At 40.3% G+C, this 27,500-nt stretch overlaps 1 protein-coding gene across 5 annotated transcripts in view; it reads left to right on the top strand.

Annotated features, from left to right (window-relative positions):
- TBCA (tubulin folding cofactor A) overlaps positions 1-17,937 on the top strand; it is a 33,920-nt gene extending 15,983 nt beyond the window's left edge. For 3 of the 5 annotated variants that reach the window (XM_075136315.1, XM_075136317.1, XM_075136316.1), the window contains 3 exons: positions 2,471-2,576; positions 13,591-13,677; positions 16,755-17,937. In XM_075136315.1, the coding sequence (XP_074992416.1) occupies positions 2,471-2,576; positions 13,591-13,677; positions 16,755-16,835 (274 nt within the window). In that variant the 3' untranslated portion in view covers positions 16,836-17,937. Of the gene's footprint in view, positions 1-2,470; positions 2,577-4,741; positions 7,144-9,088; positions 9,358-9,451; positions 9,829-11,938; positions 12,017-13,590; positions 13,678-16,754 lie in introns of those variants that run through there. The other 2 variants (XR_012670825.1, XM_075136318.1) reach the window with 2 other exon arrangements.
- The last annotated feature ends 9,563 nt before the right edge of the window (positions 17,938-27,500 follow it).

Below are 27,500 nucleotides of genomic sequence, written 5' to 3'. Positions count from 1 at the left end.
AACTGCTTTTAATCATCTCTCTCTCCCCTTCCTCCTCAATGGAATTTGCTGTTCTCATTCAAAAAAAAAATCATCTGTCTTACAGGTTGATTAAAATTAACTTTTTTGGAACCTAAAAATAGCAAAGCAAATAATACTGTCTGGAATTAAGTCAAGCAACCTTGATCAAACAATTAATTCATCCTCTATTAAATCAATATTTGCTGATGCTGATAGGGGAGCTAGTTCCAGTAGTTGGAACTGCAGCCACTGATTTAGTGTCTTTATTATTAGTAATTAGGCTGCTGTCTTTCCCCAGTACTACTTCTTAAAGCTAGTACTTGGCTGATTTGTGGAAACTGGCCTATATGATACCTACACTACACGCTCTACATGCTGCTAAAGCTTCTTCATAAGGCTGAAGGCCCTCTCTGATGGTGTGACTCCACAGAGGTTGAAGCGCGTTCAGGTGCATGTTGCCACAGCCCAGTTTAGATCAACTGTTGTGGAGTCACAGCTTAAGGCTATTTTAGCAAAACAATTTTTGATGATGTAAACTCTAACAAAAGCAGGGAGAGTTCCTGCTGTTGCAATATCAGTATATTCTCTGTGGAATTTTTCTCAAGATACTACTGCAGTGGTGCTTTTGTGGCAGCTTCAGTTCACAAAAGGTTCTTGTCACTCTGGTACCATTCTGTCCCTCCTCAGCAGCCCTTCTAGTAGTGACAAATAAGGAATTAACTTGCTCTGATTGCTGACGTGACCATGAAGCTTTCTACTAGACCTTTATTTATTCTCTTTGCATTTGTATAACATATTCTTTACTTCTTGGATCTGATTATGTTCTGCTGTGAAGTTCTTAAACAATCTTATATAGGCTGATCTGATGCTTATTGTTGTTTGGGGAAGAATTTTCTTTGGCGTGCTCTCAGGTTTGCAGTAGCATCTCGATGTTTGTTTTTGGTCCTGAATTAGCTGATCAGAAATTACTTCATCATTCTCCAGATCCTGAAGGATGTTTTGGTTCAGATCTAGCATTATGTAATCCAACATATACCTAATGAACATATGTAACAAATTGGGAGACGCAACAGCTAAAATTGCAGTAACAACAAATAATAAAGTTTGATTATGGACTTGTAATGTAAAAATTACCGTATGGCATCAGACTAGACTGCCTTAATATTCCCTTCTGACCTTCAAAATTTTTTACATTACTCTTGAATCTACGCTTGTTAGCCAAAAGCATTCTTCTCCCAAGTATAGGTCCATTATTAGGATTAAAAGTTGGATTCTTTTCCCTTTGAAAGATAGGCCATGAAGAAAATTGCTATATCATAAATTATGGAACTGTTACTTTTGTCTATAACCCCCAAACCAGCATCAAAGTAAATGGAGAAAATACTCTAAGGAACACAAAACTATGAGGCTACTGTGTAATTTGGGAATTTTACTTTTCATTATTTTGTATGAAAACTAGTATGGGAAATAATGCATTTAATGGCATGAAATGTAGTGATCGGGAAAAAAGCATTCTGGGATCACAGTTTGTGAACCTGAAAGTGCTGTTTCTTTTCATTTATATGTGATAACTTTTTTCAGAGTTACTACTAAGAAGGATGTCTGTCATTTGCGCCAAGGGAGGTTTAGATTGGATGTTAGGAAAAAATTCCTTACTGAAAGAGTGGTTAAACATTGGAACAGGCTGCCCAGGGAAGTGGTGGAGTCACCATCCCTGGAAGTATTTAAAAGACGTGTAGATGAGGCGCTTAGGGACATGGTGTAGTGGGCATGGTGTGTTGGGTTGACGGTTGGACACGATGATCTTAGAGGTCTTTTCCAACCTTAATGATGCTATGATTCTATTCTATTCATCTAATAATGCAGATGCAGTGGTGTTATTTAGTAGTGAATAGGGAAGAGGAAAGGCCACGTGACTATAACAGCCAAGATAGGTCACTTGCAAAATTATCAGAACCTGGGTGATGTTGAGAAAGTCTGGCAAATGCTGATCTAAAAGCTGATGATAACAATGCTGTCTTTGCAGATATCTTAATCTTGTTTGTTTTGGCTACCTATGATGTGAGGACTTTTTTGAGATAAGTAGCTTTCTTCTCTGTACCTCTGTCTTTATTAGCAGTCATCCAGATCTACAAGGCATCTGTTTCTGTTACCTGTTTCTGTTATGTATTTGAAATGAAGAACCAATATATAGCTTTTTTTAGGATATTCTATACGGATAAGCCCACACAGAATCTTTAAAAGTATTTTTAATTTGAATTATTTGTACAAGAATCATTATACATTATAGCTAAATTCAGCATTTCCTGGATGCAGGTTTTTGCAGTGGTTAAAAGCCTTTTTTTTTTTTTTTATAAAACTGTGTATTATCATACAGGGCTGCAGCTTTCAGGGTTTTTTTTTGTTATCAATGGTGTAACTTTTTACTGTACTAGAACGAGATTAACACAATCACTTGGTTTAATTGCAGATTGGCAAAAGAAAAAGTTATGTATGAAAAAGAAGCAAAACAGCAAGAAGAAAAGATTGAAAAAATGAAAGCTGAAGCATGTGATGATTATGGAATTAAGAAGCAGGTAAACTATCCTGAAGCTTGTTTTATAAAATCCTTCTTTGTTTTCATTTAATCAGTCATTCTTAAATAAAAGAATCTCCTGTTCCTTTTTCCAGACTCCTGTTATATAAATACTAGACTAAAATCCTGTCCATTATAAAAGTCATAGTAAGCATTTGTAGAAACTTCCTTTACTCCAGAACTGTTAAATCATGAGGAGACTGCAGAGGGATTACTTAGCACTGGGTGTCAGGATGGCTATCACTCCCTACCAGTGTGTATGAGATCATCATGAACTCTCTTTCTCAGAATTACCAAGGACCTGAAAATACATGGTCTGGATGCATTTAGGTAAACTAAGTGCTTGCTGTAAGTGCAAATGTTACAGTGAAGTGAGAATGCTTGATAGTTAATATGAAGATGAAACATTTCAACTCTCGAGTATACTGGCATCCCTTTGGTAAGATCAGAGACCTCAGAGAGAGCTGCTTCTAGCAGCTGCTAGATTTTGTAGTGAAGTCACTGACTAGCAAGGTGCTTGCTGTAGTTTCATCTGCTCAAGAGTATGGTTTACTGTCACTATTACAATGTGATTAAATTTTTCTTGGAAGGTTTCCCAGAAAGGACAGTGGTTGCAGACAGTTGGTACATGCCTTTTTGGAAGGAGGAGTGTCAAGTTTCCTGCTCACTGAGAGAAGGCTTGGGTTTGGGAGACTTGTGTTTATTCTTTACAGAAGTGTGGCACGTCTGTGTTTAACTGTGGCCTTTCAACTAAATATGTTTTCTTTTAACTATATTTTTTCCCAAGCTTTTCCCAGATGTTTTCTCTTAAATCTTCACAGAAACTGAAACTGTGAATTAAAATTATTTTCACTTGTTTCAATAGCCTGGTGGCGTTGTGTTATAAAACCTAACCTACTGTTCTCCCATCTTCATTTTTAAACAGTAGAATGATAGAATCATTAAGGTTGGAAAAGACCTCCAAGATCGAGTCCAACCATCAACCAAACACCACCATGTCCACTAAACCATGTCCCTAAGCGCCTCATCTACGCGTCTTTTAAATACTTCCAGGGATGGTGACTCGACCACTTCCCTGGGCAGCCTGTTCCAAGGCCTGACCACTCTTTCAGTAACGAAATTTTTCCTAATGTCCAGCCTAAACCTCCTTTGGCGCAACTTGAGGCCATTTCCTCTTGTCCTGTCGCTAGTTACTTGGGAGAAGAGACTGATCCCCACCTCGCTACAACCTCCTTTCAGGTAGTTGTAGAGCGCGATGAGGTCTCCCCTGAGCCTCCTCTTCTCCAGGCTAAACAACCCCAGTTCCCTCAGCTGCTCCTCATAAGGCTTGTACTCCAGGCCCTTCACCAGCTTCGTTGCCCTCCTCTGGACACGCTCCGGCACCTCCATGTCCTTCTTGTAGTGAGGGGCCCAAAACTGAACACAGGATTCGAGGTGCGGCCTCACCAGTGCTGAGTACAGGGGCACCATCACTTCCCTACTCCTGCTGGCCACACTATTTCTGATATAGGCCAGGATGCCGTTGGCCTTCTTGGCCACTTGGGCACACTGCTGGCTCATGTTCAGCCGGCTGTCAGCCAGCACCCCCAGGTCCTTTTCCTCTGGGCAACTTTCCAGCCACTCTTCCCCAAGCCTGTAGCGTTGCTTGGGGTTGTTGTGACCCAAGTGCAGGACCCGGCCCTTGGCCTTGTTGAACCTCATACAGTTGGCCTCAGTCCATCGATCCAATCTGCGCAGGTCCCTCTGCAGAGCCTTCCTACCCTTGAGCAGATCAACACTCCTGCCCAGCTTGGTGTCATCTGCAGACTTACTGAGGGAGCACTCGATCCCCTCATCCAGATCATTGATAAAGATGTTGAACAAGACCGGCCCCAGTACTGAGCCCTGGGGAACACCGCTCGTGACCGGCCTCCAACTGGATTTAACTGCGTTCACCACAACTCTCTGGGCTCGGCCATTGTGTGTGTATGTCCTGCCTTGCTTTCATTAAACCATGGGAAAGAAATAGAAATAAAGAATTTGTATACAAATAAAGAATTGCATTTATAGAGCTGAGCTGTCTTCTGCCTCACCACAGACTGAGACTTTAAGATCCTACAAAATAGTAGTCTTTCTGAAGATCTGCTGATGCTGACAAGAACTAATGAATGCAATTCCCATTTTCAGTGTCCCCATTCATCAGATTATTTGGCTGCACTGTGGTATTTCCGCAATGACCTGCAAGATATCATCAAAGTCAAAAACAGCGGAGGCTGTGAACTTCTGCTGTGAAATGAAAGGTTACACACTACTTGAAGGTATTCTCAGAGACCAATGACAAAAGCCTTCACAGAGAAGAAGTTGCCTGATCTGCTTTGAAAGCAATCAGTTCCTCCAATGACATCTTCATTTCTTGTTCTTGCAGTGCACTTTGCATTCTGGAAGTTGTTAATATTTTAGGTTGTGAAGAATTTTGAGGCTCAGAAAGAATGCGCACACTTTTCATAGGATCAAATCTGAAAATCATATAATACCAGGAGAGTTTGCTCAGAACCGTATTTTGGATAGAGTTAATACTTTGAGACATTCTTCAGGAAAAACATCTGTAGTTACACATTTTAAGGATTGCTTTTTAGTTAATAGTTCCTAATCTGAATAATTGTATTTATTTAAAAATACGGTTGTAGTCTTTATTTCAGTAATGAAAAGTAACATTTGGGGGATGGGAATTAATTCAATCATTTGAGACTAGGAGAATAACGTTAACTATTATTTGATCTGAGGTATCAGCTTAATCACATATGTATATACAAATCAATCCAGAGTTGAGGGAGGGATGCTTAAAAGCCTTACTTCTTAATGTACTACTATTCTCATTTAGCTTTCTAGTTACAACTCTGCAGTAGAACATATGGTTTAACAGTACAGAAGTGACTATGGAAATTTTACTTTAAAATTAATAATGCCACTCCTACAGCATATGTAGACTTTAGGGTGTGTCTGGTCTGTAAGGAGAGATCAGTCCCTTTGTGGAACAATAGTTAGGGTTTCACTCAGTATTTTTCTCCTAACTCCTTATACAGTGGGGCAGCTTGTGGTTCCTGTGAACTCAAGTGATCTCTAGCTGAGGCAGTGACCAACTAGGGTAGTTGGCAGTTGTTAGATACCAGCCTTCACCTGCACTGTCCAGAAAGACTTATTTAATGAGGAGCAGATTCAATACCAGAGAAAAAAAAAAGGACAGTTTTCTCACACTGCTGGTGTATGCTTCAAGATTATAACTTGAAGACCCTGTTGTAGGGCGCGAGAAGACCTTGTGATGGTAAGCCAGGACAGTTCCTTTCCTCCCATCCGAATATGTAGAGTCCCAAGTATGTTTTATCTCATTGTCATGGCAAGCCAGGATAGTTCGCTTCTCCCCTCATCTCCCCTCACCTTCGCATGGGCACCAGTGTGAGTGCGGATCTCTGAATTTGGACAACAGCACCTGCAGTACATCAGTGAGTTCACTAATGAGCAAAACAGGCCATTGCATATGTATGACATGTTAATCAGCACAAGTGTTATTATTCACCCCTGCGGTGCTGTCTTTTGAGGTTCACCCCCGAGCAGGGCTCCATTGCATCGGGTCCACATTTTGATTAGCAGCGGTGTCCTGAGGCTCGCACCGTGGTAACGCTACGCTTTCAATGAAGCCAGAGCTCTCACTTGCCGAGTGTCATGCCTCATCCCTGAGGGATCCGCACCTGCTTTTCACCCATAACACCCGTACATTACCATTGTCCTGGGTGCACCTGTATTTGTACTACCTGCTGTGTCTCAACTCGTACTTCAGCTGAATCTGAGCTGGGTGAGAACTAATTGTGGTAGGTTGTGTATCACAGGGAAAGAATCTCTAGCATTATGGAGCAAGGAAGCCCCTCCTTTTCCATCACTTACAGCTTATTAAAAAAAAAATCACTCTGCTATCATCTGTTTTTGTCTACAAAAGGCAGATTAGAAGTTTAGAATTTAGGGAAAGCTTGTAACAATTCATTTGAACTAAATTGGCAGAAAAAACATAGTAAATGAAGAGCAGTATATTGAAAAAATGAAAGGCTATGGAAGAAAAATTTTTGCATGTTTCATATCTCAAAATCACACTATCTTCAACCATGAGGCTTGTAGGAAGAAGATTATTAAGTACTTTAATAAAATACTAGATTGAAAACAATCCTATTAAAAACTGAACTATTGTATATAAAATTTATCAGGTTTGTAGAAGTTAGGAAAAAATATTAAAAGACTTTTGATGTACTCCACCAGGTGTAAATTCTGCATATAGTTTCTGTAGAGGGTCATGAAGAACCCTGACTGGTAGCAGCAAGTAGTGCAACTGTACCTCCATGTGGATTTTTTTCACAATGAAGCCTTAGTTCCTACACAGTTTTAATGGTTCTCAATATATGAAGACTTTACACAAACTTCATAATACTTTATCCGTAATAGAAACTTTTCACACTGTAATCACTCATGAGTGCAGACTAACCAGTAGTTTTCTGTTGTTGTTGATGTGTCTCGTACATAAATAAACATCCTTTCCCATCTAATGCTTTTATCTTGAGGCTTGTGAGTGTGGGAAAAGCTTGAGGTATCTACTTGTTTTCTGTCAGTGGGATTGTAGATATACTCTGGAGTTTGTTAACTGTCAGCATTTTTACCGATAAAGGATAATTTTTCATTTTTTAAAAATAGTTATCCTACAGTTCCAAATTACTTCTTGTGTAATGTCATTTCCAGATGAATTAAAAATCCAGTGGACTTAACATAGAATTTAATATCCGCATGCCAAAGAGAACGTAAGAGTGCAGAAAGTACATCTTGCTAATACACAGTTTTTTACAAATATTAGTGAAAACAGCAATATTTCCCTTGCTTTGTTGAGTGAAAGGTAGAATATCTCCTGAAACAGCTAAAAAGAAATACATTTGGAAACGATGTATATTGTTTTGGAAACTTATTGTGGAAGATGAGAATTTGCTGCTAATCTTGTTACTGGAGGAGTTCTCCGTGAAAGGAACATTGTAATTTTCTGTAACTTTCTCATTTTTAAATGTCTGTTTAGCCTCAAATATATACTCTGGTTAGCTCAGTTGGCTTTTTATATTTTTAGCTCTTTCTACCCCCCACCCGATTGGTTCAAACAAAGTTTCATTCTTCTCGCCATCAAGTACAGTAAGATTAGATGAAACATACAGTTTCACTTCAGTCTGATTATTTTCATAAGGTTTTTATTGGGGTTTGCTTGGGTTTTTTCCTAAAAATAGATGATCTTTGCTTAATAATCTGAACTCTAGCGTTAGTTCCTTAGGTAAAGAGGCAGTGGAAATGCTAAGGAAGAGCCTGATGCTCCCCTCTACGTATTTGGACAGTATCCTTAACAAGTGCGGTTTGTTCCCTTAAAAGCTAGCAACTTGTAATTCTCTGTACTAAGCACAGAATAATATTCCTAACATACAACTGGTCTTAAAAATGCTTTCAAACTTTGGTTTTTATTGCCTATTGTGCTTTCTGAAAGAGACCAAACGACAAAAAATCATTAATGTGATCTTCCTTTTTCTTTCTGTTTTCCAAAGGCTGTTTTCCTTTTTATCTAGGCAGCTGTAAATACCCTTTGGATTCCAGACTTTATGTGGAAGATTAAAGGCACTTGTGCAGTATTTGGTATAAGTTAGTATGGCAACATTCCTATGGTAGAAAAGACCTGCCACCAAGATGGGACATGACTCATTTCTTCTTCAGTTGGGCTCACTTTTCCTGTGCTCTGGAGGGAGGAAAAAAATCTGGACTTGACTTTTCTGCCTTCTATCTACCTAGGGAACCTTCCCATGTGGGTTCTGCTTCCAATTTTAGCACAAATATTTCCTTGGGTATTTCATCTCCACAAAACAGATGAGGGATTCCGCCCAAACTTTCAAGGTTATTCTAAAATATCTCCTAACGAGCCTGCTACCTTTTAGCAAAGCATGCATTACATTAAGCACAGATTCAGGATCTATATCTTATCTTAACAAACAACAAAAAAAAACCAACAACAGAAAAAAAACTCCAGCCCTCTCAACGTCTCCCCCAAGTTTAACCTTCCCCACAAGAAGTTGTGGGGGCAGAGAGAAAATTTGGCTACTTGTTCTAACAAGGTTGAGCCATTCTTGTTGGGAAAGCAAGTCTGTCTTTTGTCAGTGTTTTCTTTACTTCATGCCCAAAGAAACCTCTTCATTCAGATGTTTACCACCTCTCACCTGTTTACAGGGTGAGATTTATACTTGCATCAACATGGATCTGTTCAGGTAGAATTCTGAGTTGCTAGAAGGAAATGTGCTGCCTGGTGATTAAATGACAACTTTCTGTAATGGATAATTCCCTTATCAATCCTCTAAGTTAATTTTAAAGCAGCAATATCTGTAATTTATGATACAGCATATTTAATTAAAAACTTTTTTCAGTGGAGAACATGGAGTTTTGCTTCTGTCCTCTGAAAAGATCTCCATTTTTTAGCTTCAAGTCATGTGGTGTTCTCCTTCCACCCCTCCACTGCTGACAATGAAGAAAACTGTACAGTTGTACATTAGTGGAAAACAGCCAGTGAAAACTGTTTTCCAAAAAGACCAAAGGAACCTTTCTGCCTTTTATGTGTTAAAGTGATCTGCTTTAGAAGAAACAGGACTGGCCCTCACCTGAGAGGAGCGGCAGAGAAAGCTCATTTGAAATACTGAGGCATTAGATCTAGAGGGTTTTCTCCTCTTCTAGCTTTCTCGCTACAAATGGTAGGTGGTTTGTGGTTGGTACATGGCCATTTCAGTTCTTTAAATTCTCAAGCACTACAGAAACAAAACAATGTTCTCCGATTCTTTACTGCAGGCTTTTCTTCACGGTCCTTCGGAAGTGTTTCCATCAATGTATTTGACAACTCACCTACAACGGACTGCAGTGTGCTCTGGTATCCTGCATTTGTGGATAGCTCAAGCCTCTTTTGGGTCTGCTATGTGAAAATAACACAAGTTGCTTCAAAGGAAGTAGAACTAATAAAACTTGGTTTCCTACAGTTTTTGTATGCATTTGGGGTTTTTCCCCCTCTGTATTCACCTTAATGGCGTATCTCCTGAGTTCCTGCCTTCCCTATGCCCAGCTTTCTCCTACATCACCTATGCTGTCCTACTCCTTATGTCACTGCGCCACCATCCTGGCCCAGCATACTGTGCCTTTATATTCCCTGATTATATGAGATAATCAGCGAGGTGAGAAGTAATACCATGCTGTGGATTTAAATTACAAATATGCTGATTAGCCAGCCAGTAGCCTTAGCATGACTGTTTACTTTGTGCTACAGTCTTTTCCTTAGTAGGATTATTAATTTTGGAACTGTTTGTGTTCATGATACTTAGAGATGCCCTTTTTTCTTTTGGGTCTCTGGCCTTCCATCAGCTATGGCTGTAATTAATGGATTCCAAGTACTTTACAAAGTTTCTGATGAAAAGTAGTTCAAACAAGTTGCACTTTTCTTAGCAAATTGAATTATTTGCATGTTTTTTCTTTTCTTCCCTACCATCTTTGAGTAGATCCATGCTGTTATGATTATCTGTGCAACAGTCAAAGAGCGAGTGATTATGAGGCAATATTTAAACGCATGAATATATATTCATATGTGTGTATATAATTCATACATATATGACTCACATTTCTCTTTTTTTTTTTAGCCTATCTTTTGTGTTTAGAACACCACTCCTGTCATATAAAACAATATTGTCACTATACCCTGTGACCCAGTAGTTTATTAGGCTGTCCTTCTAAGATCAAGGAAAGACAGAGATCCCTATGGAGGTTTTCTTGTTATTGTTTTCAAATTATTTGTGGATCTGTGTATCTCTAAATCTCTTGGTTAGATGTGGGCCAGCTGGAAAAAAAAATAAAAAACAAACTCTGCTTCCATCTTTTTGTGGCTGATAAAACTGTTGTCCCATTATACAATACATGTCAGGCTGAGCAAAATTGCTTCCTGTTGCAGAATACTTGGTATCAATTCATAAGCAGTAATATTTATTTGTATTCTTAAGTTATCAAAAATTTGTTTCAATGTAAATGCTTGGGTAATCCAAAAAGTAGAGAATCTGCCTCATGAGCAGCTCTAATCTGCCAAAAGTTGAAATAGTAGCTTTGAACTTTCATTGTGGGACCTGCTAAAAATCAAAGTTGCTTATGTTTAAAGCCTTGGGCTCCCTCCTCAGCTGTTTCTCATAGAGTCGTGTTTGGCCTTTATGCTTATTTTGAATGTGTAAAGTAATTGTCTGATGTTAGTTATGCTGCCCTTCCACTTAAGCAACTGGTAGGTGGATCTGTGTCTTCGCATCTATTCTGCTTTATCTGTCACTGCAATCTGGAATTTATGGAAAACAGATTGAAGGCTATTGATAGTGCATTATGCACACCAGTCCTTTGACATCTGATCCAATTTACAAAAAATCCACATCGCCTTTAGTAAATATGCTATGTACACCCCAACAGTTAGAGAGCTCCATCACATCTGAGGAACCTGCTTTCTTTTGAAAGATGCTAGACATCTGCTCCCTTAGTAGAAATACTCTCAATCTTGAAAGACAACTGACCAGAAATGTGGCTGGTTGAAGAGATTTGTTTAACTGGCTTTTTCAGTGCATTTAAAGGAAAGGGGTCATCATCCTCACTGTAGCCACAATAGCTCTTTTGGTCCTATGTGCAGTTATTGACAACAAATTCAATTTGCTTCTTCCTGTACCTATTTTTGTGCTTTATTGCTTTTGTATTAACACTGTATTTAGATGCACTTCAGTTACTCCAGTTTTTTAATACTTCTGTTTGGCATTGTAATTCACAGAAACCCTGCAGATATTTATGGTTCTTTGCAAAGTTAGATCAGTTTCATGTAATAACTTCCTCTGTGACCTGCTTATAATTTAAACTCCTTAGAGTTCAGTCAGAAGGTTTGATAGAATTTTGATAGAATTGGAGAGCAAACACTTTAAAAATTCCAATCCTAAAGCTTATCTAATTTTTCAAGCTTTTGACTTTGCTTTGTAGATTTGTAACAGTAAATGGTCTATCTGGGATTATCAGCATTACTTGAAAAAATGTGGTTTATTCAGAAGTTATCAAAGTTTGCATAGGTAGTTTGGTAATCAACTAATAATATTGGTTCCACAAAATTCCTGTTCCAATCTCCAGCTGTTTGCACCTACTGAATATAGTTCCAGCATTTATTATTCTTCTGTTTTTTATTTATTATTGCATAACTGTAGGCAAATGTGAATTTGGATCTCAGTCAAATTCTGTTTTGAACAGAGTGATTGGGGTAGTTTTGTTCTTTTCTTACAGTAGCCAGAACTACAGCTTATAGATTCTAGATTTACACGCCTTCCCAGATCGCTTATTGAGTGGCATATATCAAATAAGGTACTACTTTTCATATCATCTACCAGCTTTACAATACAGAACTATTTAGCAATACTAGCCCAAGGAAGTCATATTCTCACTCCTGTAGGTATTCCTTATAGAGCAAATTTCTACTACATAAAGCAGAAGGCATCAATCTCATGCAGTTTTTGGAAGTTATGAACCTTTATTTTTCCATTCACTGCTGAAAGTGTAACATGCAGAGTTCCTAGTCTTATTTTTAATACAGTCTAACACTGAATGCTTAAAAGAAAAAATGATAATATTGATCAGAACTAGAACTTGGGGATGCTTAACTTTTTTTTTTTAAACACTTGTCACCCACCTTTGCTTCATTAAAGCAGACAGGTTTTGCTCTAGATTCTCTGAAAGAAAATTAGAAACAAAGTTTTTAAACCCTTTCTCTCAAGAATTACTTGAACTAAGAACTTAAATATATGACACTTAAAAACGTGGTAATAATGTCTTACTACATAAGGCCTTCCTGTATGCATAAATGCATTCTTAGCTATAGCTTATCTTGCATTTTACATTGACCCTTTGGTACAGCAACATTAATACTGAAAGGAGAATACAACATAGGAATGATAGAATGAAGCAAGCCATTTAAAGGGAATGCCTTCTCTTGCAGATTATCCTGAATGCTGAAGAGCTTTCATATTTAAATATCTAACAGACTTTTGTTTCTAAATAGATTCAACATTACTGAATAACTCGATGATCTTAGAGGTCTTTTCCAGCCTTAATGATTCTGTGATTCTAACTCTGCACACCTTTTCTTCTCAGTGGTTGGATTTCAGATCTAGAAATGTTCCATGAAATAAATGTTCCCTTGTTTAAATCTGAAGTTGTTTTCTGTAGGAGGAGGCAGGACATTCAGATTCAGTGGGGTGCCAGTTTAGTAATTTTGTTCAAAGTGCATGGTGAGAATAATCTTTCTCCTAAAATGAAGCACAAGGATAAGTAATAACTTTTTATGCATGATAAGCATCAAAAATATGAGCCTGCTGGTCTTTGCTTTTCATTTTTCTTTACCTTTGTATTTCAGTCAGAGCCTCCTGCAGTGTGCACACAATGTGATCAATAACTCAATAACTTTTTTCATGCAGTAATTATCTCTATGTGGTATTATCTGAACACTGTTTTTCTTTATTACCCAAAAGATGCAGGAGATATTTATATAACCAGCTGATCCCATTTTGGATGAAGCTGCTTTACAACAGCAGGAGAAAGTTTGTTTTAAATAGCCTTTTTAACAAATGCTGTATGGAAAGCTTACCAGGCAGTACTTTTTTCTACGGGAAAAATTATTCTAAATACTCCTTTGCACTTGATACTTTATGTTTAATTAAGCACAAAGTAAGTGGAAGTGTCCTGCAAATTAACAGAGTTTTAAGCAATTATGCTATGTGAGTGTCTTTTATTAAAAAAGCCTATTCAGAAAATAAGTACAGCTGTTCTGAAGTTCCTAGATGATGACTGGACTATTGATTTTTCAGAATAAAGACTTATCTTAAAAAATAACGTTCCTAACTGGAATACATTCTCATTTCATTGGCTTCTAATTTTCACAGATCGAGATCTTACAAGAGTCACGAATGATGATTCCAGACTGCCAGCGCAGATTAGAAGTTGCACATGCAGATCTTACTCAACTACTAGTAAGTATAGCACCATAACCACTGACCAAGAAATGCTGCTGTACCTTGATGAACAGGGATAAACATGCTTATCTGCAGTGCAATTGCAGCCTATTAGAACTGTATTGAAGAATTACTTTTTATAGGTCCCAAGACTAGCATCCTATAACATACCAATATTTCATTTTAGATAGCTGTTTTTGCAGTCTTCATTCTATGAAAACTGTATGTGTTAGAATATTAGAAGCTGTCTTTAAGGGAATGTACACTCAACATACACTTAAATACTGAACTGCTAGAATGGACTCCAAATTCCTGTGCTAGTTACATGATCAGAAAAAATAGTTCACCCACGTTAAGTAGTTTTCTAGATAGTGTAGATGTACATAATACGCTCGTAGTGAACTGAAATAGTCAAAATACTTTGATTACTACTTTTATTATGCTATGGATAAGAGAACAAGACAGCTGAGTCCTTGCCAAGTACTGCTTATATGATTTATTAGTGAGGTGAGCACTAGTGCCACATTTTTTAAGATATGAATACCTGCAGGAATAAGTAGTTATCTTGTACAAATAGATTCAGTGAAACTATTCTAAGTTTGGAGATCATCATGCTTATTTGAAAAGCTGCCTTCTCATCAAGAATTCAGCTACACATGTAAATGCTACTGTGAGGTTAAAAATACATACCCTAAATTAAGCCCCAGACGCATTTGATGGCTAAAATGCAAATCCCTTCTCAAAGGAAAACTCAAGGTGTTTTATCCTCAAGTGTCATGCCTCTACTGTTTTCCAAAATAAATGCTCAATACCTGGCAGTATTTAGGGTCCTTTTCTCATTCAACTAGTTACCTGACAGTTAGCTGGTCTAGATTTCAGTGGCATGCAGAAGTGCTGCTATTGATGCATACAGTGTGCTGTACAAACTTAAAACAAGGAATGGGGAGAGTTACTATTATTGTAAAGAATTTGGAAGTCTTTAAGGGTTGCTTTCTGTGCTCAGCTCACCTTCAATGCTTTTATTAAAATCAACTGCATAGTAATGTGTTTTTTTCAATTGTCAATCTGCTTAAGCTTTTTCCTACTGGTACTCTTGTTCTGAGGTCTGTTGTTACCGGTTCCAGTTATGATGTCCTTGGTTTTAAATATTTAACAGAATAAAATAAAGGTATGCATAGGTCAAATCTACTTGCACATGACAGCCATTATCCTGGACCTTAAGTAGGACAAAAGAAATTACCTGTGCTTTGAGTCATGTAGAACTAGTGTTTTCAATAGTGATATAGCCCTTGTTTCATAGAATCATAGAATGGTTTGGGTTGGAAAGAACCTTTAAAGGTCATCTAGTCCAATCCCCCTGCTGTGAGCAGGGACATCTTCAACTAGATCAGGTTGCTCAGAGCCCCGTCCAACCTGACCTTGAATGTTTCCAGGGATGGGGCATCTACCACCTCTCTGGGCAACCTGTTCCAGTGTTTCACCACCCCCATCGTAAAAAATGTCTTCCTTATATCTAGTCTAAATCTATCCTTTTTTAGTTTAAAACCATTCCCCCTTGTCCTGTTGCAACAGGCCCTGCCAAAAAGTCTGTCCCCATCTTTCTTATAAGCCCCCTTCAAGTATTGAAAGGCCGCAATAATGTCTCCCTGAAGCCTTCTCTTTTTCTGAATAACCCCAACTCTCTCAGCCTTTCCTCATAAGAGAGGCGTTCCAGCCCTCTGATCATTTTTGTGGCCCTCCTCTGGACCCGCTCCAACAGGTCCATGTCTTTCCTGTGCTGAGGGCTCCAGAGCTGGACGCAGTACTCCAGGTGGGGTCTCACCAGAGCACAGTAGAGGGGCAGAATCACCTCCCTCGACCTGCTGGCCACGCTTCTTTTGATGCGGCCCAGGATACGGTTGGTTTTCTTGGCTGCGCGCGCACATTGTCGGCTCATGTCCAGCTTTTCATCCACCAGTACCCCCAAGTCCTTCTTGGCAGGGCTGCTCTCAACCCCTTCATCCCCCAGCCTGTATTGATACTGGGGGTTGCCCTGACCCAGGTGCAGGACCCTGCACTTGGCCTTGTTGAACCTCATGAAGTTGAGGCCCACTTCTTGAGCTTGTCCAGGTCCCTCTGAATGGCATCCTGTCCCTCAGGCCTGTCTACTGCAGCACTCAGCATGGTGTCATCTGCAAACTTGCTGAGGGTGCACTCGATCCCACTGTCTATGTCATTGATGAAGATATTAAACAGTACTGGTCCCAATATGGACCTCTGCGGGACACCACTTGTCACCAATCTCCATCTGGACATTGAGCTGTTGACCACTACCCTCTGGATGTGACCATCTGGCCAATTCCTTATCCACCGAACAGTCCATCTATCAAATCCGTATCTCTCCAATTTAAAGAGAAGGATGCTGTGGGGGACCATGTCAAAGGCCTTACATAAGTCCAAATAGGTGACATCAGTAGCTCTTCCCATGTCCACTGATGTAGTCACTCCATCATAGAAGGCCCCTAGGTTGGTCAGGCAGGACTTGCCCTTGGTGAAGCCATGCTGGCTGTCTCGAATCACCTCCCTGTCATCCATGCGCCTTAGCATAGCTTCTAGGAGGATCTGTTCCATGATCTTCCCAGGCCCAGAGGGAGGCTGACAGGTCGGTAGTTCCCAGGGTCCTCTTTTCTACCCTTTTTAAAAATGGGTGCAATGTTTCCCTTTTTCCGGTCACCGGGGACTTCACCTGCATGCCATGACTTTTCAAATATCATGGAGAGTGGCTTGGCAACTACATCAGCCAATTCCCTCAGAACTCTGGGATGCGTCTCCTCAGGTCCCATAGACTTATGTATGTTCAGGTTCCTTAGGTGGTCACAAACCTGATCTCCTCTTGCAGTGGGAGGGACTTTGCTCCCCCAGTCCGTGTCTTGCAGCCCATCCACTCAAGAGGTGTGATAAGAGAGGTTGCCAGTGAAGGCTGAGGCAAAAATATTTTTGAGTACCTCAGCTTTCTCCTCGTCCATTGTTAGCAATTTTTTTTCATAGTTACCTTCTTAAATTTAATCCCATGTCAATTATTTTGAAGTACTCAAAAATTTTGTTTTTGATTCCAGGAAAATGAAAAAGAATTGGAAGAAGCTGAAGAGTATAAAGAAGCACGTTCCATACTGGAGTCAGTGAAGCTGGAAGCCTAGAAGTTTTTCAGTACTGTCTTTATATGCATTAGCACTGGATCCATTCCACACTTCCACTTGACTATGGCTCTATTACTATTGTTGACTTGCTAAGATTCTCTTTATGCAAACTGGCCTTTCTCTAACTGCAAGATGCATCAAATAAAGGATGTTCTGAAACATCTGTGTGTTCCATATGCAGGCAAAATAGAAAGATTTCCCGTTCATGTTGATTACAAAAATGAAAAATAAAGCCAATTTAATGTAAGTATAATAGTGTAATAGCTAGTATACAGAACTTAATCTGAACAATTCAGGCTAAGAAACAAAGTTTAGCTATGAAGGAATGTGAGGGACCAATAAATCGTTCAGAATGAAATAGAATCATAGAATGGTTTGGGTTGGAAGGGACCTTAAGATTCATCTAGTTCCAACCCCCCTGCCATGGGCTTTAGAAGCACCTTATATTTGAAATAATTTCAAGCCATTATAGCATAACAATCTGTACTGAAAAAGGAGATGGACTAAATGACCCTTCAAAGTCACCCATCTTTTTTGTGTGATGCAATTTATCTGTAATTTTATCAAGTATGCACTCCTTGTTTATCTTTGAGCCCAAGACAGAATTAAGAGCTGATTCCAAATCTTTCTCAATTTGCCTGGGGTTGATATGTACAGCCCAATTCACACAATTACCGTTGATCAAAATTCTGTTACTTTTTCAAGAAACAGAATTTAGTAGCTGACTAGTATGTTGTCAGTTGGATCTGCTGGTCAGAGTTCTGGACTGAATGCTTTTCCTGAAAGCACCTCGGCCTAAGTGAGTTGTTTTTGAACAAAGCTCAAACCCCAAAAGATGAAAGAGAACTAATGGGTAAGGGAACAATGCTTAATCTGCTTGGAAGACCATAAAACATTATGTACAAAAGCTGTGGTTCTTTCAGAATAGCTTCTCTAAACAGCAAACAGTAAGCTCTGCTGACGAACAGAAAGCTTTTGACATTAGTTTTTCTAGTTTGAAAGTGTTCTGGCATGTTCCTTAAAGGCAACACAAAGCACAGTGTACCTTTTGTGTGGTGCTATATTGAATACTCTTAATAAAATTTTTTGTTAATTTGCCTGAGTTGGGTAAACTGCAGTTTCAGTACCTCTATTAGTGTACCTTAAGCATATTGAGAGTAATAAGTCTAGTTCTCCATCACTCTTAAGCACTGCTCTGACAGATTATCAACACCACAAGATTTCTGACTGACGGCAGAATAATCTACTTTTGAAGTGACACCAGATCAGTACTAGACAGCGCTAAGAGGTGAAACCTTTTGTGACACCACTATGGTTTCATAGGAGTACATGCACACCTTCTTACCAGCATTGTGTCCTAGGCACGTAACTGCCTGTCGTGGTTTAACCCCAGCCAGCAAAAATAAACGCCACGCAGCCGCTCGATCATCCCCCCCCCCCGGTGGGATGGGGGAGAGAATCGGGAGGGCACAAGTAGGAAAGCTCCCGGGTTGAGATAAAAACAGTTTAATAATTGAAATAAAACTAAGTAGAACAGTAATAATAACAATGAGAACAACAACAATAACAGAATACACAAAGCAGGCAATGCACAACACAACCGCTCACCGACCGCCGACCGCGTGTCACGAACGGGGGGCGAGCCCCCCCCCCCCCCCCCCTTTCCCGTTTTTTATACTGAGCGTGATGTCACATGGTATAGAATACCCCATTGGCCAGCTGGGTCCACCACCCCGGCTGTGCTCCCCCCTCCCGGTGCAAGCATCACCCAGCAACAGCCAAAGCGTCAATGGGCCATCAACGCTCCTTTCACACCGAACCCAAAACACAGCGCACCCCCCAGGCTACTGGGAAGGAAGTTAACTCTGTCCCAGCCGGAACCAGGACACTGCCAAACAGACACTGCCCGATTCACAGCACAAATGAACTGCTATTGAGGAGAACATCTGTTTTTGAATACTCATTTCAGCCAGCTGCTTCTATGGACCTTCACCAGGAAACGCAGCTGGAGTGCACAAAGCAGATCATGTCTTAGCTGACTGGCTGCAGTCAGCGTAACAGTAACTATATGCTTGCGGCCGATGAGTGGAGTGTGGTGAATAAATGCTGAGCTGAAAAGGGGGTATGGGGAGGTGTCAAGTCTGCTGGGTAAAGCAGAATTTAAAATCAAAATTACTCCTCTTCAGAAGACAGAATACACACTTCTGGAAAACAAACCCACAGAAAAATGATGCACAGTTGCCACATACCACAAGAAATGCAGGTCAGCATGAAAGCTAAACAGGGGCATGACCTATAGTGGCTGAAGGAAAGTAGCATTGTGGTATGGCTTAAGTTGGCATTTAAAGTTAAAAGCGCATGGGACTGAGAAGCTACCATATAAACCAGACTCCAGGGAAAAGTTTCTTGGTGCAATAGGATAGAGTGGTTTCTTATGTTTCCCTAATACTTCTCCATCCAAGCTGTTTTCTAGCTCACTTCGATTGCATCATGAACCAAGATAATACTCTCCCCTATCCATTTCTTCTTCCCTCTTACTAAGTTCTCCAAAAGACTGAGCATGTTCGGTTGTATAGAAAATAGCCAGCCTCACTGATGAAAATCAAGGTATGTTCCTACCTGAAAGGACTTGCTCTCTTCTTGTCTCCAAATGCCTCTGGAAGTGTCTGACTTCTGAGAGGACAGCAGCATGATACTTGTAAAAACTGTACCAAAAAATTCCGACAAGGCAGCAATAACATAGGACTGGCTCCTGAAGGGTGATTGGCAAGGCCATGCAGGTAACGCATTACTCATGCTAGCAGAACAGTTGATTCAGTGATATATTACAGTAGACTGCGTTTTTCCAGCAGTGCTCTGAGTGGCCAGATGCAGATTATTTGTAAAGAAGATTATTTTTGCTGACAAAACATTTATCATTTAGACTGGATCCAAGCTCCATAGCGAAGTAAAATACAGAAAATTAAGCATAAGCAGTAGTATTGTTACTATCCTCTCAGATCCCAAATTCAAAAGGCAGCAGCACATCAAATGATACCATACTCTCTAATTTTAAAGTTATCTACTCTTTTTGGAGATACGTATTCTGCATTAGCAGATTCAAGAGCCCATCCCAACAAAGAAAAAGCTTGGGCTTTCAGAATGGCATTCACAAAAGGCAATAAACTAAACAAGAAGTTTCTAGCCAGCAGGAAACGTCAAGATTAGGAGAGGAAAAGAAAGGTCTGTTTTCAAATCCTTTCTGCTTAACCTAAGGCAGAGGCTTGAATCCAGATCTGCCAGTTAAAAAACCCCAAACACATAGAGCTGCTCTATTTCCTTAGAATAATCTACTGTTTTGGTAACCCATCTCCCGCACCTCTGTGAAAGCCTTCAACTCTGAGCTGCAGTCAATCTCACACACTCCTGTAACACTGACTGAACTGGCTTTAAAAGCTCAGGCTGGGAGCTCTCCCACAGAATGTCTAGCACCACAGTTCAAAACATTCTCTTGGGGGGTAGGGTGGGGGGGTGAATTCAAGTCCTTGGTCTAAATCAAGCAAGCAGAGGGGTTCCAATCAAGGAAAATGCTTGACTACCGGGCAATACCTGCCACTCATTCCTAACAGACTGGGGTCCTCAGAATTACGTTTGTAGGACAGGTGGGTGCACAGCCTCCTACACTGGGTAGTTACCAAGAATTTACTACTAAAATCAAATGGTCTGACCACCCCAAAAGGTGCAGTTCTGTTCAACTGACCTGTATGGCAAAAGAGGTGGAAGAGGAAGTGTGTGTATCTAATATGTGGGTGATAGAAGGTTGTTCAATATCTTGAAGGACAAGATCAGAAATCAAAAGGTTTCTGATAAGTTGGAGAAAGTTTAGAAAAAAAATGCATTTCAGTAAGAATATTTAAATAAGGAAAAATGCAAACTTTCACATGGCAACAGAAATGATCTGCTGCACAAACACAGGAAAAGGTAAATAAATAAATATTAGCCTTGCTCACAAGACATGGGCAACAGCCCTTACACTGTCCTTCATATTAGTAAGGCTTCACCTAGAAGCATTATCACAGCTAGAAGCGACGACTAAAGGAATGAACGAATAGGAAAGATTCAGAAGAAAACAGTGAAAACTACCAAAAAGACTGAAAAACTGTCTCTAAGAAAGATGGAACAAATCCAGATGTTTTAGCCTGGAGAATACTGAGAGTGATAAAGGTAATAGTCTTCATTATGGAGGAAAGAATAAACTTTTGCCTGGCAGAAAGAGTAAGATGCAATAGGCTTCAGTTACAATGAAGGAAAAAAAAAAAAGTTGGAAGGGTTCCTCCCTCCTCAGAAAACAACCAAGACAAATGGAGCTCTGGAACAGATTGCCCAGGGAGGCTGTTGGAGATGCATTCCTAGAGGTCTTCTCTTGACCAGGCAGCTCTGTCACACATAACAGGGAGAGCCGATCCTGCCTCATACTTACGCATTAGCGAAAGGCATCTAAGGTGGATGGAGCAACCATCCTTCCCTCGGCAGCACTCATCCCTTTAGGCTCACCCACTCACACAGAAGAAGGCAAGACTCATGACACAGCTGAAGTGAACTACTCTGAATACAGTGAAGAGCTGACCCCCAGAGTCCCCTCAAAGGAGAGGATTTCAGTGATACATATGAGACCTTTCAGAGTGTGCACTCCATGTTACAATGCAGTGGATTCAAAGAAGCTGAAAATGGTCCTCCTGAACAAAAGGACTAGATTATGATCCAGATGAAGTAATTTTGTCTGGCTTCTCACTTCTATTCACGTTTCTGAATACCCACCACTAACAGAATGCCAAAAATACCTCAAATTCCCACTTGCCAAAAATACCTCAAATTCCCACTTGTCAGTGTGTTTATTTTGTGCACAAGTGACTCGTTCAGGCAAAGATAAGAGGCCAGAAGTTTGGACTGAAGCTGGAAACTGAAGAATGAAGCTCACAAGGCACCAGAAGTGAACTGTGGGCCCTGCTGGAAGCAACTGTGGCAGGGAAGTAGCAAATTTAGTTGAAAGTTTCACCCTTAGTACAGACTCAGAGCAGAACTACAAGCTTGAGGAGAAGAAAACATGCTGCTTATGGCGTAACCATCTTAACAGCCCGCTTCCCACCTGATCTTTCAGGGCACCCACTCTTTATAAGGAGCCAGGACTATACCACAGACAGAAAACACAAAGGAGAACCACTTACTGGGTTCTCTTCCATGTGCTGTCTTGGCTATACTCTGTTATTATATATAACACAGGCCTCACGATAAATCCAAGTGATGGCCTTAGGGCTTCAGAGGAGATGGCACATGAGATATGAAACCGCCACCTTCCCCCAGTTTTCTAAATACGTATTCAACCACAGTGAAAAAAACAACACTTGAACTTTGAAGATTACTTGCTAGCATGTCCTAGGATCCAGCATTTTGGGTCAAATGTCACTGGAACTCAAAGTCGAAAATCTAGAACTACTCAGCATAAACATTACCTTTAACAGGAAGAAGGAAATCTTCAACTTTACAACAGTTATTGTTCTGAAGTTCCTGTAGATGTTATATTAGGTGGAAGGAAACCCAATGACACATAGAAAGAATCTCAATTAGTAAGGTTAACAGAAGCTGAACAGGTTGAAATTGGAAAAATAAGCACATTATTTATGTATCAATTACCACTTGCTCCCCATTTCAACAAAAGGAAATAAAATTTTCTCATCCTTCCTAGCAATCCAGAGGCCTCCTCCTGCCCCAGCATAATTAGTGGTAAATTTCACCATAGCTCTCCATAAGCAATCAAAAAGGCTACCTAATTAAAAAAGTAATTAGTTTACACAGATAGATGTGAGTGGGTAGATTAGTTTATGAAAATAAAATGAAATTCCTCTGGATGCTTTTAGTGACTTGGCTTCCTGCTGTTTTACAGCTTCTACACATTTCCAAGGCAGCGAGTTAAAAAAAAAAAAAGACTCCATTTGCAAATGAAGATTGTACCTTTCAAAAACAATTGATCAGATATGTCAATTTAATAATTTGCCCTCTGTTTTCAACACAGAAGATAAACTTCATATTTTTGCATAAAAATCAATGACTCCACAAACACGTGTTACATTTCATTCTCTCGGGTCACTTACACAATACCTACCCACCACGTCATCTAGGTGCCACGCTGAACCAATGCTGAACCTGGAAAAGGAAGGCTTGAGAGCTATCATCCAGCACACCACAGGATTTGTAAGAAGCCAGAATAGCTCCCGATACCAGACCGGACCAAGGGCTCTTTCCCCTAAGCATCCTGCCACCAGCAGAAGCCAGGGGAAACTCCCTGGGCAGGAATGCAGTTTTCTCAGGGTGAAGATCACACTTCGTATGTGCTGACTCCTCCAAATGTCCCCAAGTGCAGGAAACTCAATGGCGTCATTGTGGCAGCAGGGAGCTGTATTCTCACTCTCTTGAGCTGGGGGACTGATGGGGGGCACAAAAGCCAGTAGCCAATACTCAAGGGAAAAATGTAACAAGTACAACAGCAATCCTTGACGACAACTAAAGCCTCCTCACGGGTTTTATCATGGCCAATAGTTACTGATGGACTCCACCTCCATGAACACACCAAACACCATTTGCGACCTTCAAAAAAAATTGCACTAAAAACTCCAACCAGCACAAGAGCACAAGCTGCCTTCTAAACAGTGTTAAAAAAAAAAACAAACCCACACAAAAAAACCCCAACTCTTAGTTGAGCAAATTAAACAGCTGTTAAACTTAAGTTTTATACTCCTTTAAGAAGGTATACATGAAACTGAAGTTTTAAACAGTGATATTAAAAAAACATACAACTACCTGTACTGAATTCTTTACCTGATTTGTTTTTAAAGGATCCAGAGACTAACTGTCATTTTGTTTGCCTTTGCTACTTTTGGAGTGCTGCCCCTCTTTGAGGAATATTGAGTCAACTGGAAATTTCTGGCTAATGTGGACTCATGAGGACCCAAGCTTGAAGACATCTAAAATTCCACATGTACTCTCAGGCGCAGTAAATGGAGCTAGTAGGGGGCAAAAAAAAAAGAAGCTTTTGGAGTGATCAAAATGAAGCAATTTTCACAGTAAAGCTGACAAACCTCAGATTATTTGGTCAAACCAATTTTAAATCAGTAACTATCAACATTATCTACACACTGTTCAGCAGCCTACATAAAGTGAGATGGTGAACCTAGTCCATTTCTGAATATTATTGAGCATTTACACAGATAACATTTAAAAAGCCATCACATTAGGTCCTCACTGTGCCAGAGGCTGTACAAATAAAGGAGAACAATAACCCAAACGAGTTTGTGGTCTCAATGATCACGCGAACATATGAATGAGAAAGCAAAAACTCTAAAAAAAGAGGTAACCAAGAGTGTTAGCCAGGAGGAAATGATGATGGCCACACCACCTGGCTACTACTGGAAATCAGTTTCTTTCCACAGATAGGCAGAGCTGAGACTGCATTAAACTGGAAGGAGGACAACCAGTGTTCTCACTTGGCTTTCGACTCAAGCCCCTGTGTGACAACAGCTACATATAACAAATAAAAAAAATGCACTCTTACAGGAGCAAAGGACAGCTGGGAGAGCAGAGGTGACAATTAAAATCCTGTAATATCATATGGCAAATGGGACACTGCTAAATTATGAAGGGCTCCAAGGCAGAGCCATTTCTTTTATGGGTAACAGAGGGGCGAGAAGGGAGAACCCATATCCTAAATATGGGTTTAGGCTCCCCTTTGAAGTAGCCTAGAACTGAGCTGACATGGGAACTAAACTACCTTCCTATCGTTAAACTATTGTCTTATCATTAAAAGGAGTACTGCCAGAGCAATGTCAAGACATATCACAGAAATGAGGAGTCAAGGTAAGAAAGGTCGGACAGTTTTACCAAGACTATGCACGTCCTGCGGATAAACAGAAGATTCCAGTCTCTTCTGCACCAAAGACATCACCTTTCAGAAAGGTTCCTATTCACTTTTAATGAAAAACTCAGCTGGAGCCAGACCAATACTCTATTTAGACTTCCAAATATCAAACTTTACTCAAAAATTGCAACATCATCAGCTGCCTATGATCAAGAGCACTTCACAGCTGGCTTAACTTCGAAGAGATGTGCTACTCTTCATACAGAGGTCCTTTAGAAATAGACAATCTACTTTCAAGTTTTACTTCTCCCTCATGAAACTCAAACAGGAAAATGTAAAAAATGATGTTCTGTAGCTTCACAGGCAACAGCAAAACTTGCACACTGGCCAGATGCTTGATGAGCCAGACACAGACAAACCGTACTTTGTTTTAGAGTGATTACTAGGCAGAGCAGTAAACCGCTATTAGGGCCAGGTTACCAACAGCACCGCAGTTTTGTTTTGTTGTTCTTCAGCAAATCAATTAGTCTCTCCAAACTTTAGTTCACTTTTCCACAAAAAAAAACCACCAAACCCTAACTGTTTTAAGTTTTGTTCTCCCAATGATGATGTCAGGACTATTTCAATTTAATACTTCTGCCCTCTGGTGAAAGTTAGCTCAACAAACTACACTTAACCGAAGAAGCAAGAAATCCTTAAAAAGTTTACACTCAAACACACAAGCTTCAGAACTTCTTGACAGTTTTAAGCACACAATTTAATCATCCCAGGATATTTTAAGTACGCAGTATGTTGTATTACAGGTAGTTAAATATGGTTAACCAAGCAGAAGCAACTGTTCTCTTACAAGGGAAAAATCACATGCATTGCAAGATTCACACGTGGTACTTTCAATCTCTAGCTGTTTTTTTAAAGTTGTCTACACTAGAACTCAGGTTGTCAACGATGGTAAATCTGACTGAAGTGCCCAGGTGGAGTGGGCAGGATGAACGGGGATAAGAGCTGGAGAGCCTATTGCCAGGTAGTTAGACTAACTCTGGATGCACAAGAGTTGGGCTCCAGGCAGAGAATGAATCCAAATGCCTATCTCAAGCCAAAGAGAGAATCACGTCCTACCTTCCGAAACCCAACAGCTGCCTGAAAGCATATACACTGTGCTAAAAATGGAATCGTGGCAAGATGATCACAGAGGAGAGAGATCACAAAGAGCATGCTTTGCAATCCAGGATAAAGACCTTATAAAGATGTCATAAGACAAAACATTCACCCCATCAGCTACTTTTTGAGCTACAACTAGGTGAGAGAAGTTTTACCAATAGACAAGCCTTCTTTGAGCTCTTATTCCCACTAGGAATCTCAATAAGCAGTCCAAGGAGCCAGCTACTGTTTTCAAACATTGAGTTCAAAAAGGAACACACTTATCCTGACTGTATTGGGCTATTTTATCTCTGCCTCTCTAATTCTCCCCCTGCAGAGCTGAAGGAAGGCATACTCTTAAGACAGCATAGGAGAGAACAACAGCGACAGCTGGGAGCCATCCGAAGAAAAGAAGGCCATTTGCAGGAGCTTTCCTCCCCCAGCATGTCACCATCCTCTATGCTAGGCTCTCTCCTGCAACCCCTCACTGCTTCATTAGCTGTAAATGATGTGGCTTAGGAAGGAAGCAGAACTTTAAGATTCGGAGAGGCCAGCATTGCACATGGAGACTCGATTTGCTGATTACCAGCAACCAAGCCCCACATTGTGTTCTGGCTCGTGCCCCAGTTTGGACACCCCAACATGTGACTTTCTCTCTAGTTCCTCACCCTCAAAGAGTGGAAATGAATAACAACACCATCCTTGCCACCCTTGCCTCCAACGCTAAAAAAGAAAATCCAGTACCTTCAGTCTAAAACCACTCTCACACTGCCCATTGGTGGACCTGCCATCATCAGAGTATGAAAAGGGCAGTAATTATGACGGAGTTGCTGGACTCACTGACCCAAATGGCCTCTTTCAGCCCAGTCTTACAAGATGCCACTATCACCATCATGTTCTGCGTTTTCTGTGGCTACAAGGCTAAACTCTTTCATGCCATGACTCTCAGATGTGCTTTCATGCAAGTTTACCCATCTAAGTAGCTACTATTCTAGGCTGAAAGTAACCCACCTAGAGCAGACTTCATTTACGCCAGGTGAAGGTAAACCTAGTCAGGCACTTACCATACTCGTGACATGTTATTGCTCCACTGTGTTGACTGGAAGCCTCTATTAATCAGATGAGTTCAGTTCCCCCAGTATTTGTCACTAGAGGATGAGGCACCTGCAGTCTGACCAGCTGCAAGCATGAGCACATGCTGCTATTTCAATAAAGGAGGCAAAAAAGGTTCCAGGGCTCTAATAATTTCATGCCTAGTCACTACTCTACACCTAAATAAAATACTTTTTCTGTACAGTACTCTAGTCCCCAAACACTATTTCTCCTAACACGCAAAGTATCCTTTGCCCATTGCAAAATTTGATACCTTCTTCTCAACTGGAGCGTAAAGAAAAAATGGCTTTCAGTCCTCTAGTTTCTCTAACAACAGAGGATACAAAATTCTGGGTGCTGAGTCTCAGCTCCCCTTATAGCACCCTGCTTACAGTAAACATCTACTGTAGTTAGCCTGTGCTTTCAGTTGAGAAGGGACAACTAGGTTTAAACATGAAGAAATCCACAAGACTTATATTGAGGTTTGTACGATTCCTCGCTACAGCTGGAACATGAGAAAACTGTCCCACATTCATGACAATCTTAGG

The sequence above is a fragment of the Calonectris borealis genome, chromosome Z (genome assembly GCF_964195595.1).
Source record: "Calonectris borealis chromosome Z, bCalBor7.hap1.2, whole genome shotgun sequence".
Classification (NCBI taxonomy): Eukaryota; Metazoa; Chordata; class Aves; order Procellariiformes; family Procellariidae; genus Calonectris; species Calonectris borealis.
The sequence above is the reverse complement of the archived record's forward strand: the minus strand, read 5'-3'. Positions and strand labels throughout refer to the sequence as shown.